The sequence below is a fragment of the Hylobates moloch genome, unplaced genomic scaffold (genome assembly GCF_009828535.3).
Source record: "Hylobates moloch isolate HMO894 unplaced genomic scaffold, HMol_V3 SCAFFOLD_1, whole genome shotgun sequence".
NCBI classification, from domain to species: Eukaryota; Metazoa; Chordata; class Mammalia; order Primates; family Hylobatidae; genus Hylobates; species Hylobates moloch.
The window spans coordinates 148,980,892-148,999,203 of record NW_026652276.1 but is presented as its reverse complement, the minus strand read 5'-3'; the positions used below and the strand labels follow the sequence as shown (position 1 = coordinate 148,999,203).

At 37.8% G+C, this 18,312-nt stretch overlaps 1 protein-coding gene and 1 long non-coding RNA gene across 2 annotated transcripts in view; both read right to left on the bottom strand.

The window, feature by feature from the left end:
* Positions 1-14,803, bottom strand: part of LOC116813266 (uncharacterized) — a 246,379-nt gene extending 231,576 nt beyond the window's left edge. The window contains exon 1 of the long non-coding RNA XR_004370937.1: positions 14,694-14,803. This is a non-coding gene — a long non-coding RNA (uncharacterized LOC116813266). The remainder of the gene's footprint in view (positions 1-14,693) is intronic.
* Positions 14,804-15,275: 472 nt separating this feature from the next.
* The window catches only part of MACC1 (MET transcriptional regulator MACC1), a 29,410-nt gene continuing 26,373 nt past the window's right edge, over positions 15,276-18,312 (bottom strand). The window contains exon 4 of the mRNA XM_032753445.2: positions 15,276-15,509. Within this exon, the coding sequence (XP_032609336.1) occupies positions 15,297-15,509 (213 nt within the window). The 3' untranslated portion in view covers positions 15,276-15,296. The remainder of the gene's footprint in view (positions 15,510-18,312) is intronic.

The window sequence follows — 18,312 nt, the reverse complement described above, 5'->3', positions numbered from 1 at the left end:
CACTGCACTCCAGCCTGGGCGACAGAGCGAGACTCCGTCTCAAAAAAAAAAAAAAAAACACAGCTCACCAAGCTCAGCCACCAACTTAAAAAGGCCTGGACAATACTTTTACCACTTGCCCTTCTCAGAATTCGGGCCTGCCCTCAGAATGCTACAGGGTACAGCCCATCTGAGCTCCTTGATAGACGCTCCTTTTTATTAGGCCCCAGTCTCATTCCAGACACCAGACCAACTTGGACTGTGCGCCCCCTCTCCAAAAAAAAAAAAAAAAAACTTGTCATCCCTACTGTCTTCTGTCTAGTCATACTCCTATTCACCATTCTCAACTACTCATACATGCCCTGCTCTTGTTTACACTGCCGGTTTACACTGTTTCTCCAAGCCATCACAGCTGATATCTCCTGACGCTATCCCCAAACTGCCACTCTTAACTCCCTCTTAAAGTAAATAAATAATCTTTGCTGGCAGGACTATGCTGAACCTCCTTAGGCACTCTCTAGTTAGATGTCCTGGCTCCTCCCAATTCTTAGTCCTTTAATACCTGCTTTTCTCCTTATCTTATTCCGTTCTTTTTTCAATTCATACAAACCGTATCCAGGCCATCACCAACAATTCTACAAGACAAATGTTTCTTCTAACAACCCCACAATATCACCCCTTACCACAAAATCTTCCTTCAGCTTCATCTCTCCCACTGTAGGTTCCCATGCTGCCCCTAATCCTGCTCGAAGCAGCCCTGAGAAACATCGCCCGTTATCTCTCCATACCACCCCCCAAAATTTTCGCCGCCCCAACACCTAAACACTATTGTTTTATTTTTCTTACTAATATAAGAAGACAGGAATGTCAGGCCTCTGAGCGCAAGCTAAGCCATCATATCCCCTGTGACCTGCACATATACATCCAGATGGCCTGAAGTAACTGAAGAATAACAAAAGTGATATTTAAATAGCCTGTTCCTGCCTTAACTGATGACATTCCACCACAAAAGAAGTGAAAATGGCCAGTCCTTGCCTTAACTGATGACATTACCTTGTGAAGTTCCTTCTCCTGGCTCATCCGGGCTCAAAAAGCGCCGCCACTGAGCACCTTGTGACCCCCATTCCTGCCCGCCAGAGCAACCCCCGCTTTGACTGTAATTTTCCTTTACCTACCCAAATCTTATAAAACGGCCCCACCCCATCTCCCTTTGCTGACTCTTTTCAGACTCAGCCCGCCTGCACCCAGGTGAAATAAACAGCCTTGTTGCTCACACAAAGCCTGTTTGGTGGTCTCTGCATACGGACACAAGTGAAACTTATTTGCAAAGCACAGGCTGAATTCACGGGACTATGTTGCCCACAATTGGAGAAGCAATTGTCTTGTTCAATCATTTTGGGGCTTGCTTTAGAACATAAACTTCTCCATGACAGAAATTATGGGCATATTCGCATTCGCCAGACCTGTAACAGATGCAAAATAAGTTTTCCAGATAAATGACTGAATGGGTAAATGTGCTCCGGACAGACCTCACCAAGACACTGGGTTTAGCACCAGTGGGGCAACTATTGGAAGAGGAAGATAGGCAACCCACTATGAAAGTAACATGCAGGGAAGAATCTGAAAATTCTTTATTTGAAACGAGGGGACTTAGGGTGTGCAGCCTAGTGAAGAAATGTTTTAAAATCTTGAGGGAATGATTGTTGTCTCCAAATGTCTGAAGGAAGTACATGTAGAAGGGCATTAGTGAAATAGTTTCCTCCCACTGACAGCAAAATCCATGAGAACAGGGAATGTGTTGTATCACTTTATCTTCAGCATTTGTGGTACAGATTAGGCACTCAGGATTTAATAAATGATGAATAAACGAATGAATAAGGTACAAAAGTCAGATTTGGGCTCAAGTACAGGCAGACCTTCATAAAAGGAGAATTGTTCAAAAATGGAATGCCCTTTCTGGGTGGCAAGTTTTACGAAATGTAGTCCATAAAAATAAAATGTGGATAACCATCAGCTGGGTTTAATTCTAAGATTTCCTGATTTATGCATGGGACTTCCAATGAGTTACTAAATATTTTCTGGGCCAATTGGTTCTGAAAGTTATACCTAAGTATGAATGTGATTGATAATCACACAAATTGCTTCACCAGTGAGATTATCCAGTCATCTAGAAAATCATAGTATTAATCCAGAGGCCTCCAGAAAAGAAGCATAAATAGATAAATTCAATCCATCATTACTGCCAAAAGAAAAACATAGGAATGATAACAAGATTTCAAAGTAGGTATTCTATTAAGCTGTTTCAATAAAGCACTTCTAACAATGAAAAGTATGTTTATGTGGAAAATACAATTGCTCATGAAAATAGACAAAAACAACAAAAATCTGTCCTATTACAGATTTCTATTGAAAAATTGCTGCAATATGCAGACTGATTGGGCCATTTTATCTAATCCTATACAATATGTAACTTTAGATAATCCTTTCACAGATATGTTTTCATAGTCTATAGTTTTATTGGTTAGGATGTTTTAGGGAGCTATATTGACCCTCCATGCCCCAAGAATTCATGACAATCACTTTATCTGATATCTAGAAAATACTCATTTTGTATATTCCCAATCAACAAAATGTTTATTTCGGTTTTTCTGAAAATAAGAGCAAGTCAAGTCTTCACAGTTAATTATAATTGGACCTCTCTCAAGGTCTTTTCTTGTGTGAAGTACTCAGTGATAGAATTATTTCTACATGAGCACTGTTTAGTCAGGGTTGTAGTTTTTCTAAGATTTTTTTAAACACTGGAATGTTTTGGAAATACAATCTCCTTTATTAATGTTAAGAGCCCTGCCTGTAAACTTGAGCTAATTCTGTCGAGTCAGGGCTAACTGATAGATTCCTGAATTTACCCAGAGCTTTAAATGTTGTGTTCCAAGTGTCCTTTGCCCTCAAGGAATCAAGGAGTGCATTAATGTAGTTGTCACTGTAATATTTAATAAGAAACCTTGCTTAGGATTTTAGAAACTTTCCATTTGAAGGTGTTTTTGCTCCTAAATAATACAGAAACTATCAATATACAAATAAGGCTGAGAAGACAGGAAAGCTTGTTGATTGTGCTTACTCTGCAATCCCAGGACACAGGAAAATGGAACTTAAGAAGCAGGTAGTCCAGAAAGAATAAATTTTCAAGTCTTCTGTTTTTACTATGTGCAATATTTGAAATTAACTGTCAAATCAGGTTTTAATCTAGCTAAGGTAGATACAAAAGAAAAGCAATTTGCAGTTAACACAAGCATGTCTGTTACTGTGCCACAAAACTACAAAGGAAGCAACAGGACTGAATTGTAACGATGAACACAGATCTCACTACATTTCATGTTTAATATGTTTTGGAAATCCTTGAATACAGACAGCATTGATTCAAGGCCTCTCTACATGTAAATTCAATAACTGTTGACCAATGATATTTTATGCCATGTGTATAAATATTTGTCTAGCTCCTCCATGTGATTGAAAATGGCCTTAAAAATTGAAAGACTTTCTGCAGTCATGTCTTGTGCCGAGCATAGTGCTTTGCTAAGAATAGATATACAACTAACATTGTTTTCTCAGAAGTTGTAACTTCATCTATTGTTCTAAGAATAATAGGTCTATCTCTCTGATTTATTTTTTTTATTTTTATTTTTTTTTGCCAATGAGAAAGAGGAAAAAGAGAATGAGAAAGAGAAAGGTAAGGGGAAAGAGGAAGAGAAGGAAAATAAAAGCAGAGAAAGAAGAGCCTGCCATTGACTGGATTGCCGTAATTAAAACAATCAATTCTCATTTAATTTATTTGGATCATGCTCACACTTATGGTACCTGGGTTGAACACCAATTAATGCTCCATAAATGCTAATTGATGGGTTGGTTGATAACTGCAAAATCTGTATCCATGTGAAGTCACTGTCATGCTCTGGGGAATCTGGAGGAGGATTTCCAAAGACCCTTTGCAAAGATGGAAAAGTTAAACATTTAGCTTTCTTTCTTCCTCTCCCTCTTGCAAGTTAAAGCTATCTCTATGTTTTAAATTTATTGTGCAGATAAACAAGCCTAATACTAGTTTCCATAAATTAAAAGAAACACTTTGTCCTTCCCATAAACTAGCTGTTAGGTTTATGTAAGGTTACAGATTGTTTTCACTGCTGTATTTATTTTTTGAGGGAATGAAGTACAATGTTTTGTAGTCAGAGAAACTGGTAATTGGGTAAGGAACTTAAAGATACCCTTGCAGGAATTATCCACATCAGAGTGGCGTGAGCTGCATTAGGTCTGGTCCTTAGCTGTTTGTCCTTAGTATCTCTCCCTGTCAATTTTGGCATCTGGTACTTTCTTTAAGTCTTGCCCATTCTGGGAACTTTCCACGATTCCCTTCATCTATAAAAATATCTTATGTCCCTTCCTTACCATAGGTTTAATATGGTGATTATTTAAGCTGCGGCACAAAGAGCCTGATAATGACAGGGTGTTATCTTTCCCGGTTGCCACTTTTACTTTTAACAGGGACTTCAGTGTTTTGTACTTATGGTGGCCAATTGTCTTGGTTTGCCTGAACCTTCCCTGGTTTTAGCACTGAAAATCCCACATCTCAGGAAAGCCCTCAGTCTTGGACAAACCAGGAAAGGCTGTTTACCATAAGTGCACTGAAAGAATTCTGTAAAAAATGGCAATTGAGAAAAACTTTTTAGCCTTCTCTCTCAAATTGCAGTTCTCAGTTAGAGATTTTTTTAGCCTGTTCTCTCAAATCCCTGCTTAGGATAATCTACCAGGTCTCCTCAGGAGTTCAGCACATTCTGTCTTTTTTCTTACCCACCACACCCTTCAAGACAAATTTCCCAGATGCTTGGCTCAGTGTGCTCTCTGGGTGATCCAAACCTCCCCTTGTTTTTGTTTGTTCTATAAGAGACATTTGCTTCCCAGCCATCCCAGTGTTCATCAATAAGAACAACAAGAACAACAACAACAACAAAATCAAAGGAGTGACAATCTGTTCTTAGACTGTCTTCACAGTTCCCCACCAGAAAAAAGAGTATTCCTTTTCTGCAGCACTTAAATCCTATACTGGCAACAATGAAAACCCAAGGGAAATTATCTACAAGTATGAACAGACAATCCTCAATTTATTTACAAGTGCGACTTAATGATTTTTTTGACTTTACAGTGGTGTGAAAGCAATACTCATTCATTAGAAGCCAAACTTTGAGTACCCATACAACCATTCTGTTTTTCACCTTCAGTATAGTATTCAATAAATTACCTGAGCTATTCAACACTTTATTATAAAATAGGCTTTGTGTTAGATGATTTTGCTCAACTGTAGGCTAATATAAGTGTTTTGAGCACTTTTAAGGTAGGCTAGGCTAAGCTATGATGTTCTGTAGGTTAGGAGTATTAAATAAGTTTATTTTTTATTTATTTGTTTTGTTTGTTATTGTTTCTAGCAATGAAGTCTTGTTATGTTGCCCAGGCTGGACTGGAACTTGTATTACCTACACCAATGTTGTTTACCATTAGTTCCCATAAGCAGAGTTTGACTCTTTATCATGCCTGAGTTAAAAGAACAATGGCAGTTCCAGCTGTGTAGGTCTATCATCCTTCTGTATTTCAGATCAATCCGTGGCTTTGGAATGCCCCCCATTTCTCAGGCATTGAGGATTTTCTGGTGATAGAGAAATAAGGGGGCAGAAATTTTAAAAGGCTCATTGCAGGATTGTTTAAGATGCATTTGAACAAAGTAGTTGATTTTAGTAACAAAAAAAAACCTGACCAAATAATTTTTGTTATGGGCTGAATTGTACCCTCCCTCAAATTTATGTTCAAGTGCTAACCCCTGGTACCTAAGAATGTAACCATATTTAGAGGTAGTGTCTTTCAAGAGGTAACTTAAATGAGGTTACTAGGTGGCCCTAATCCAGTATGACTGGTGTCCTAAAGAGAAAAGGACATGACATATTGTCACACTCATAAAAGGAAGAGCATGTAAAGATATAGGGAGAAGATGGCCATCTTTAAACTAAAGAGAGAGGCCAGAAATATATTCTTCCCTATGGCCCTCAGAAAAATCCAACCCTGCCAAAACCTTGATTTTATTTCTAGCCTCCAGGATTGTAAGAAAATACATTTCTGTTTTCTAAGCCACTCAGTATCCCCCTTATCTGCAGGGGATACATTCCAAGACCCAAGGTTGATGCCTGAAACCACTGATGGTGCCAAACCCTGTGTAAATTTTTCCTACACATATATTCCTATGACAAAGCTTAATTTATAAATTAGGTTCAGTAAGAAATTAACAATAATAAAATCAAACAAATATAACAATATACCGTAAAAAAAAGTTATGTGAACATGATCTTTCTCTCAAAAAATCTTATTGCATTGTACTCACCCTTCTTGTGACTATGTGAGATGATACAATGCCTACATGATGAGATGAAGTGAGGCGGATGAGGTAGGCATTGTGATGTAAATGGAAAATTCCAGAAATAAACAATTCATAAATTTTAAAATTGCATGGCATCCTGAGTAGTGTGATGAAATCTCACTCTTTCCTTTTCTGTCATCACTTAGTACCTATCTTGGTTATCAGATTGACTGTCATGGTTTCCTTGTGCTTGTGTTCAAGTAACATTTTTTTACTTAATATTGGCCCTAACGTACAAGAGTAGTGATGTAATATTTTCAGAACGGGGATGGTCACAGGTAACTGAACCCACGGAAAGTGAAACCACAGATAATGGGGGACTACAGTAACACAGTTTTTTACTAGATAAACACAGAATATACTAAGTGGTCAAAACAGAGCCCTCATTAAAGATGGATTTAAAACTTCGCTCGAGACAGGAACCCAGGGTGGGTGGATTAATTACATGCAGTGGGTTTGCACCTGTTTCACTGGAACCTGGACTCTTATCCCTAAGCATACAGTAACTTCTCAGCAATCAAAATAGAAAGAAAGATAGAGCTTTTCTAACAGTGTGAAAGGATATTCGATTTTCCTTTTTCTTCCAAACTATCAGTGAAATCTCTTGAAAATAGCTTTAGGAACGTAATTTCAAGTACTTACTTATCTTCCTCTTATGAATAATCTTGATCACTAATCTCTTGTTTCGCCACAACCCACACCATTCCATTCAACCTTGAAAAACCTAACAATATCCGATTTCATCCCAAAGAGCATTTCTCCATGCACAGCAAATTATGAATATAGTTGAACAAACATTAAACAGGAACTATATATTGAGGAAAAAATGATGATGGGCTCCTAAAAGTAAAAAGACAGGATTAATTCTATGACATGTTGATTATATCTTAATAAAGCTGTTAGGTATTTTAAAAAAGAACTAACACACCACCATTGTTGGTGGTATCCCTTCACATTTTGCCCTATTTTTTGATGACGTCTTGGAATCGTAATTCACTTTGATTGCTGTTGCTGTTCTACTTCCCTTGGGCAACATTTTGGGGTTATTACTCAGTCAAAAGAAGAGATAAAGATCTCCAGTAAAAAGTCAGATGGCTGAGAAAGGTGAAATATCACTGAGCTCGGACCCTGCTTTCCCAGTTTCATTCGGAAAATGTTTGAAGGAATTTGCCATGGTTGTTTTTCACCAGCGGGTCATGACACTCGATTCTAACCTTACAATTTTCACAATCAAGCATTCTGGGAACTCCTTCTCTGTCCCTCTCTTCCCCTCAGCTTCTTTCTAGCAGTAGGTGAAGTGCATCTAGTACGTTGTAGGTCCTGCTTGAGAGTAATCGAAGTCACAGGAGGTCTGCCTCTGGTCCTCTTAGGTCAGGTGCCCCTGTGGCCTTGATGGGGTTGTAGGTGGTTTTGTCATGTCATCAGCAATTCGTAAAGTGGTATGTAGAGAGCAGATATTGCCTGTGAAGTTCCATTTACTTATCATTTGATTCATTGCAGAAGTTTATAGAAAAGCAGGCCCATTGCCAGTTTCATACTAAGGACTCAGAAAACTAGCTTCTTGAATTGCACTTGAGGGAGAAAGATTTCCTGATGCAGCAAATAGTGCTGAGGCTAAGTGATCCTCTCGTCTCAGCTTCCTGAGTAGCTAGGACCACGGATGTGCACCACCGTGCTCAACTATTTTTTTTTTAATTGTATTTTTTGTAGAGATGGGGTTTTGCTGTTGCCCAGGCTGGTCCCAAACTTCTGGCCTCAAGCGATCCTCCTACCTTGGCCTCCCAAATGCTAGGAATACAGGCATGAGCCACAGTGTTTGGCCTCGTCTTTTTACAAATGGAAAACACAGTATCTTTCCTTCTTTCTCTACCTGATCTATAAAAAGATACAAATTAACTGTTGTTTGCTTATCTCCTGGATGGATTTAATGCTATCTAAGATTGTTTTGTAAAATATCAAAGAAACTTCAGCTAGAGCAAACGCAGCAGCCCTACATCAAAATTGTCACTTATCAGTCTTTCGAGAGCTGGTGTCAGAAAACCTATTTTAAACTGGATTAGGCACAAAGAATTTGTCTCTCACAACTAAAAACTCCAGGAGGCAGTTTCAGGCATTCCAGTATCCAAGGCTTGAAGAGTGTGATCAAACTTGTGTTTTGTTCTTGTTTTGTTAGTTCCCCTATCGGCATTTGATTATATTAGTTTCATCCCTGGGCTCCACAAAGCTGCCCAGCAGCTCTGGGCTTTCCCTTTATGGTAACAAAATGGCTGCAGCAGCTCCAGCCTCACCTCTCCTCATGTTCCAGTTTCAAGGTGACATGGCCTTGTGATTTCCCCAGGGCTAAACTAAAGAGTGTTTCCCAGGGCTTTCTTCACTGAGTGTCTCTGAGTGTTGCTGATTAGAGTTGACCACAGAGAAATCTATGTAAGATTTAGAAGGTCACAGTGGAGCAGGAGCATTGGTACTCTTGGAAGGTGGATGTAGGTCACGCAATCGTTGCATCACTGCGCTCCAGCCTGGGTGAGACAAGGAGACCTTGCCTAAAAAAAAAAAAAAAAAATCCAACACAAAGAAAGGAAGACAAAGTTTCCATTGTCACGAATAGGCAGCCTTCTTTCATTAGACCATAATCGAACACTTCCCTGTCTCCCCTTCACCCCTTTCTTGATTTTTCATCCTGATGTAAAACACCTGAGTGAGCATTGAGGATGTATTTCCTGGGAGTAAACCCATAGAATGGGTTTTTCTACTCTACTAAGAAGGGGTGCAGTAGCTGGTTCTATTAGGTCATTTAACCTAATAAGTGTAAGGTCAACATTACATCAGACTTGCCAATTCCAGATTCTGCTTTAAAGAGTGAGTTTGGTAGAACCAGTTTAGGTAAAAACAGTAACTTAACCATAACTAAAGGTTTGATTTTTCAATGACTCACTATATTTTCATGAGCAAGTTAAATGCCCCAGTCCATTCCATATATTGAGTTTAAGTGAGCATGTAAACATTAGGGACATTTAAAATCTACTTCCAGTCACAAAAGGGCAGAGTCTTGATATCTCTAAGAACAGAAAAAATGAAGCCATAGAGTCTTCCAATCACCCAAAGAGAAACAATTAACAAGGAAATGATGGCAGAGGATAAAATGGGCTACATTAATCTCAAAGTGAGGTGTGGTTCAGCTTGCCACCTCTTCTCAGTCGCCATCTCTTTAAATGTGGAATATGATCCTTGGAAAGACCATCCGATCACCTTATTAACACTTTCTAATTCTACAGTGAAAGCAGGGCATATAGATAGCTGTATTGATCACATTGATTAAAAACATTTTTTTCAATGGGAAAAAACACATTTAACAAGAAATTCAACAAATGACACACTAGGGAAAACAAGGCTTTTTCCAAAGATATTTTACAGAAACAAATGCAATATTACATATATTTTGTAAAATTATCTTAAAATTATACTGAATACATGTCTCAAATTATTGTTAACCTATTTTTATTCAAATATGTTTATGCTTTAAATGAAACACAGAGATTTTAATTAGTTTTACAATCAAAATTATTTTTGTAGGCCTTTAATAACTCATGAAAAGTTCACTTGCTATAAATAGAGCCTTAATATAAAGTGATTTTTGGTTCTTTAGTACAATTTTTAAAACGATTTCTCCAATAGAATTATGTGAAATCTCATTTATCTTAAAGCAAATTAGAGGACTTATAAAAAATATTTCCGTTTCTATAGAGATGAAGGAAATTTTAATACAGTGGTTCTCAAACTGGGGTCCCTGGACTGGAAACATCTGCATCACCTGGGAACTAATTAGAAATGCAAGTGATAGGCCAGACCCTCTGAATGAGAAATTCTGGTGGTCGAGCCCAGCAGTCTGTTTCACCAAGCACCCCTGGATCGTTTTGCTGCTGCTGAAGTTGAAGAACCACTGCCGTAGTGATTGCCTGGTCTAAGGCCTTGACAATGAGACTGGAGCATGTTTGGCAGCGTGCTTGGAGAAGCTCCTAGTGAAACAAATGCTGACCTCCTAACTCAGTACTCAAGCACCATACTGTAGTTTAAGTAGCTGGAAGTCACCAATTATTCAAAAACAGTGTGTATTACATAATCAATTTCAAATGATTATGTAAAGAATAAATGAGGCTATTGTAAAGTGCTTAGTGTGCTTATGTATGTGTGCTAAATGTGCTGTGCCTTACACATAGAGGACATAATTTTAATGTGGATAATTGGTATTCAAATTATTACTCTTAAATCACATTCTGTTTTCTCAAAGCAAAATGAATAAAGAAAAACACAATACATTCTAGTCATTGAACATTTATAGACATTTAAACCCAAGGGGAACACTAGAGGTCATTTGGTTCAAGCTCCTTGTTTTACTGGTGAGAAAACTGAAGACCAGAGAGGCCAAGTGACAGGTCCACAGTCTCATAGGGAATAATGGACAAAGATTAGAAACCACAGCTCTCAACTCCTCGACTAGTGTCTTGTAGAGGAAGCCTTTCATGCTGTATTCATTATTACAACAACACTTTCTATGAAATTTTCTCCTTTGGCCTTACTAATCATTATCCAGTGCTAACCTCTCTGTCTCTACTCCCTCACGTATAAACTGACACTATTATTCAAAATTACAAAACTATTAGGCTTAAAACTTTCTAGATGTACATAAATAGAAAATCAATGTGAAATATACATGCAAAAGATACACATTTCTACAATGTTCAGTGAAATCTTGATGCTGAACATCAGATACATTTCAGATGCTGTATGTGTACAAATTCAACTTTCCTATGTATATGTGGTCACTTTATTTTGTGCTGTGGACCAGTAAATACATATGCAAGAAACAAACCTTCGACATGACATTTTATTCTGAAAAAATGTCTTTGGATTATCCCACCAATCATATTGATGTTCTTTAGAACTTCACTCTCACTAAACCATACAGCAGCATGTGGGAGAAAAGTTCATACAGAAGGAGGAGGGACTTACCTATCTATAAGAAGAAAAATGATCTATTTTAATGTAAAAAGCCTCCAGTGACATCATTGTTCATTATTCTCTTTTTCTTTTATATTACCTCAAATATTCCTTAGATATAAACAATTACAGAAAACATAACAGTAGCACAATATAAAAATTCAAGTCCTTCAACTTCCAGTTACAGCATTGTACAAATTTGAGTGTATGTGTGTTCTCTTTTGTATGTTCACATTACACATTCAAGGCTGATTAGTAGCAGCAATGTTTCTCAGCCCAATGCCATCCATTGATTTAGCGTTCTATTCCTTCCAGAAACCTAGTCATCCCCAAACTGAAAACTTTATATAGTATGTTCTACATTACAGGCCATGAAAATGTGCTATATCCATTTATTAGTATGAACAGTTAATGACACACTATTGACTACTCCTACTTAATTGTTTCATATAATGGCTTTAACACAAAGGAAGTAGAGGATCTGTGGCTTATACAGAAAAATTATTATGTTTCAAGCTGGGCACTGAATTAAAATCTTATCCTAAGTCATGCATCATTAGACAAAAAGCCTGAGGAACTGAAAGAACCATATAAGCATTTTCTGCTTTCAAAATGCTTAAAGAAGTTTTAGATTAATGGGATTTGATGCTTTTAATGATGTCAAAGATGGGATATAAGTGCCTAATTATTTCATTGACTTACAGCCAAATATTAAAGGCAATTCATGATTATTAATTTAATCTTTTCTGATTATGAAAATCCATTATAGCAAGAAAAAATATAAAGTTCAGAAAAGTAGAAGCTATTTATTTAAAAATTAGAATATATTTATACAAACAGAATATTTGGACATGGGCTTAAAATTCCTCTGGAAGGCTGGGAGCAGTGGCTCATGCCTATAATCCTAGCACTCTGGGAGGCCAAGGCAGGTGGATGACCTGAGGTCAGGAGTTCCAGACCAGTCTGGCCAAAATGGTGAAACCTTGTCTCCACTAAAAATACAAAAATTACCCGGACATGGTGGTGCATGCCTGTAATCCCAGCTACTTGGGAGGCTGAGGCAGGAGGATTGTTTGAACCCAGGAGGTGGAGGTTGCAGTGAGTCAAAATTGAAACACTGCACTCCAGTCTGGGCAACAGAGCCAGACTCTGGCTCAGAAAAAAGAAAAAAACTTTTCCCCTGAAAGGATTTGTTACAAGATTATAAAATATATTTGCGTGTATTAATATTTAAACCACTGTTTCATCCTTAAATTACAGAGATCTTGTTTTTCATTTTTTTAAACTCTTATTACTCTCAATTGCAATCATAATACATGATGCAATGTAAACCTGAAATTATTTATTTAATCTTACTACACTAATCAGCTAACAAGATCTCTGTCTTCTCAGATCTTGGAGCCTGGAAAAACCCAGTTATTAATCCCCACTATCCCTTCCCAAAATCCTCTGGTTAGCTGACATGTTAATAAGATTCCAAGAATGTTCTAAAGAAAGCAAAATCACCACTAAAAATGACTGTGCTCTGAAAGTAAAAACTTGTTTTTTTTCCTTCTCTCATAATTTATTTTTAATTAAAATAAATTCTGTCCTTGAATGTGTGTACATAATTCTTTGGTCAGGCTGTGTTCCCTTATCATCAAATATAAATATTGAAAGCCCTAAAGATTATTCCTTTTTTTTTTTTTTTTTTTGTTTGAGACAGCCTGTCACCCAGGCTGGAGTGCAGCGGCGCGATCTTGGCTCACTGCAAGCTCCGCCTCCCGGGTTCACGCCATTCTCCTACCTCAGCCTCCCAAGTAGCTGGGACTACAGGTGCCCGCCACCATGCCTGGCTAATTTTTTTGTATTTTTAATAGAGACAGGGTTTCACTGTGTTAGCCAGGATGGTCTCGATCTCCTGACCTCATGATCCGCCCGCCTCAGCCTCCCCAAGTGCTGGGATTTCAGGCGTGAGCCATCGCGCCCCGCCAAGATTATTCTTAAACCCCAGTTTGAATTACCATTTCCAGCATACCAAATATCCCAGGGTGGGTATATTTAAAGCTCTAAAAAGATTCTGCTTTTACTTTTTAGCCAAATGGACATCTTTTATTCAGGTTCCCAAAACAAAATCCACATTTCTTTGAGGCTGTATGTTTTCTTTCTAAATTCTAGCAGCCTTAATAGCCATCCTCATCTCATCCTTGAATCTTTTATCCTTTCACTCCTTCACCCCTGCTATCTGCACCTATTCAGCTCCCACCCATCTAAGAGCTTCAGTGCTTTGTAGGATCACTGCTTACACACCACCAAACCAGGACAATGCCTACTCTTCCTTCAGGTTCATTATTTCTTTCCAAGAACAAATTTCCGTGACCCACCCCCACTTCCAGTTTCATATGATGGCATCTCTATGTTTATATCTCGTAGCACCACAACCTCTCCATTGCAACTGTTATTATGCATGCCATTTTATATTTAACGGTGTCATTTTTTTAAAATTATCTATTACTTAGCACTACTAAAGTCAGAGTTCATGCTGGTTTTTTCCCCATTATTAGCCTCAAGCATCTATATGCCTGCCAAAAAACAGACACATATACTCTATCTATTGACTGAATGACAATAAATGAATGTCTGTCCAAATACTACACACATAAACACTGGCAGGCAACCAGAGGATTGAACAGATGAGTAAGCACAAAACATCTCTTTGTGAACTTTGCCAGCCATTAGCATTTATACTGACCCAGGGTCCTATATAATTTTTGTCCTATATAATCAGTTAGGCTGTGCTTTATAAAACACTGTGGTACACACACACACACACGTATTTGCATGAGCATGCCAACATAAAGATATCAGTGTTTTTGGTGGTTAAGACCTCTCTACTCAACAGTGTAACCAAGTTAATCAAGTTTCTGGTGGTGGTGGTTTTTAATAACTCATATTATTAAAAATCTCCAAGAGCTAAAGAACTATTTTACATTATAATCCTGCAGAAAAAGTCCCAAGTTAGGCAGGATTAGAGAGGTCCCAAGATGCTGAAGGAAGCTAATGAAAACACTAGGTCCATGCATGCAGACAACAGATTTCTGATAAGTCATATTTTCCTTCTGTCAGTCTTTCAAGAGATGATGAAAAAGAGTAGCAAGGCTCACTTAAAATGAAACGGCAACTGTTTCCCTGTAAGTCTTAACATGCATTTTGTTTTTACTATTCTGTTATGCAGTATGATTTTTTAAAAAGAAATAGAAACAGGTTTTTCAAGCAGAAAACCTACTTTGTACTGGCTATGTAGCCTCAGACGTTCTCTCCACTCCTGAGTTTCTCTTCATGAAAAATGGGGGTGATGCTGGCGAACCCCACTGATGAACTGAAGAGGTCAGGTGTGGAAAGCAGGCAGCCGTGACTGGCCACAGGGTGTGTGCTTGCTTCCCCTCTTTCTAGCTGCCTCCTGGGAACACTGCCTTGTTCATGTTGATAGTCTCTAGTTTACCCAGATATCTGTGTGATGTAATTATTCAAACAGCTTTAACTTAGTAAATTTAAAATAACACTGAAAGAAAGAGAGGGCACTTTTCTTTTTTCTTTCCTTTCTAAGAACAAAGCAGCCTAATACTTGTATTTGAAACATACACAAAAATACATATTTAAGGATAAAACCCATCTTGGTTATCAGTTAGGCTGCGCTTTCATCAGAAAAAAAAAATTGGTTTTGAGGATGAAGAAAATTAATATAATGCTTTTCTGAGATTCTTTCTTTCTTACACACACACACAGACACACACACACACAGACACACACACAGATACACACACACAGACACACACACACACACACCATTACCTCATTTTCCCTCCCATCAAAAACACACCCTTTATTTCTACACTTCCTCAGAAGTGGAGAATGCGGTTACTCTCAAAACCTCCAAAGAATTTACTAGTATTAAAACTCCAGTTAATTCTCTCCAGTGTTTAGTCACAGGGTTTTTCATTCTGTCCAAGGCTGATTGAAGGTCTTGTAACACGTCTCTGTAGTTATTTCCATAGTGAGCACTCCAGGTATACAGAAAATCATAGGCAGGTTTCCACATCATCTATAAAGAAAAAAAATAGATTGGAGTAGTGTGGAAGTAGAAAGGGGAGGAAAATCGTTTTAAAAAAAAAAAAGATGTAAAAAGCCTCTTAAGATTTCAAATAAAATGGAATACCAATTATACATTGACTTATTTGATGTCATAGAAAACATGGCTTAATAACTATCAGCTTCCTGTTACATCCCTGTGTTTTTGAAACTAGAGATTTTAAAAATAATAACTACAAATAGGGCCTTTTTTCCCTTGATCCATCATCTATACATTGCTGTTGCCTTAATGTGAATATAAAATTCCTTGCACAATTTTTTGATGGTAACAAATGTTACTGAGATAGCCTTTTTACTATTTGAGAGACTTTTAAGGTTAATTATTATTATTATACCTATCTGTGGTGAGTTTTATGATGCCAAATAATGTATCAGGAGAGAAATAGTATATTTAACATTTTAAATCATTTTACTCGAGCAAGTCTATAAACAAGCAAAAATCTAGCTTCTTGATCAAGTCAAGATGAAAGCAAAAATATAGTTCTCTAATTGAAAATATTTATTTCATGATATATTTTATAATTGAAAGAAAAACCAATATTCAGTGCTGCTTCTTTTTGCTTTTCCTAAGCACCTACCCATACCAATGATGTCATTGTTTCCATAGAAATAAATGTACGTCAAAGAGGAACTTCACATACAAGCATGTATGTAATGGTAACCAAGGCAACCAGGCTAGAGAGAGAATAGAGACAAAGGCAGACCAAATAAGACAAATTGTAGAATACATACACAAACATGCGCACACACACACGTCACACACACAGTACCTTAAAATGAATTTTCTCTAGAGAAACAACAAAATGAACCCTGTACTTATAATTGGAATATTTGAAATATAAACTTCATTATTTGCTTATTTTGGGGGGTTCACTGAACTAATTTGGTTGTGATTCTATCACTTGCAAAGTGTAGGAACATAGACTCTGAGCTAAATATCATGCAGAACTGCCCTTTTAAAGTAGAACCTCTATCACAGTTCAGTAATATCACATGAACTAAAGCCTTGGCATATAATTTTCACCATCCTCCAACATCCTCATATAGTCTAATTTTAAAGTTAAAAGAATTAAAGACCTAAATAGAGAGTTCCATTATGTATTTGATTCAATCCACATAAAAGGCTCTAAGGACAATTTAATGTTATTTGTCCAAATTGGCATTCCTGGGAAGCCATGAACAGCCATTTCCTCGTGTCTCTTGACAAAGCTTAATTCTGCAAGGTAGAGAATAAAAGACAATTATCAAAGTTATACCATATTGGTATATGATGCAGCAACAAAAATCATCTCAGATTTTTGTATATAAGTTTTACCCTCACCAACCGGATTAATAATTTTATCTTCTATGTCTGATAGAATGTGAATGAGGTATCTGCTCATCTATATTTCTGAAGATTTACATTGAAATCAAGCTTCTCAAAGTACAATTGCCTCTAGTTTCTCAACAATGGAATATCAGTTGAGACATAGTAATGGAACCTTTTTTGTCAGACTCAATCTTGGTTGTTACTGCTCAGTTGCAAAGAATCACTAAACAAATAGATTATTCTGTAGTGGGTATATTCTGTCTGTAAAATCTCTGAGACATGGATACTACCTTCTATTCACTTAAAAGTCCCTGATGCTCAACGAACTGGTTCAAATTGTCACGTATTTTTTTAAATAATGGTGTTTATAGCTAAAGGCTTCTAAGACTGTTCTAAGTCTGCTAGTGATTGAGTCTGATAAATGATGTATTTGGAGATATTTTATGATAAACAGCAACTTAAAACATTTCTGTAAAAAGGGGATGGCATAGTAGTTTAGTGTAAAGCATTGCAGAAAACAGACGCCTCAAGAATTATAAATGGGCAATTTTGGGGTTGTCTACTACACTACAGATTCAAATACTTTCATAGTCAAAAGCAGCCAAAATGGCCCCACCTACTTTCATGGGTAGAAAAGCTCTGTATCTATGGCCTATTTTGCTGCAGGACTGTGAATTGCTATGCGTAGAGGAGCCCTTAGGCACACTCAATCAAGAAGCAGCTTCTCCATGCTGTTGAGGGCAGGAAATACCACAGGTGATGCAAAAAATAGAAACTACAGATTCAGGAAAGGTCCGATGACACATCTACTCATGCACTTATGCAGAGCACCACATAACGTCCTCACATTTGGCAACTTGTTTGTTGTTGTTGTTGTTGCTGTTGTTTTGCTTTGTTTTGTTTTGGAGACGGAGTCTCGCTCTGTCACCCAGGCTGGAGTGCAGTGGTGTGATTTCAGCTCACTGCAACCTCCCACTCCCTGGTTCAAGCAATTCTCCTGCCTCAGCCTCCCGAGTAGCTGGAATTACAGGCAGGCGCCACCACGCCCAGCTAATTTTTTTGTATTTTTAATAGAGACGGGGTTTCACCACCTTGGCCAGGATGGTCTTGATCTCCTGACCTCGTGATCCGCCCGCCTCGGCCTCCCAAAGTGCTGGGATTACAGGCGTGAGCCACCACGCCCAGCCCTACATTTGGCAATTTGTACTAACAACAGAGTAGTGTCGACAGCTCTTGCAAATCAGAGAAATTTGGGTACAATACTGAGTCCTAGGTTCCAATTAAGATTTTTGAAGGTGTAAAGACTTCCCAAGAGTCCCCTGAATTTGTCTGAAATGCAAGGGGGAATATTGCCCTAAACCGATTTGAGATTCCCTGGAGTGTAAACCGTAATCTGGCTAGAAATGGGTAAAAGAGCATTGGGCTGAAAACAATAGGGTGTTGGTAA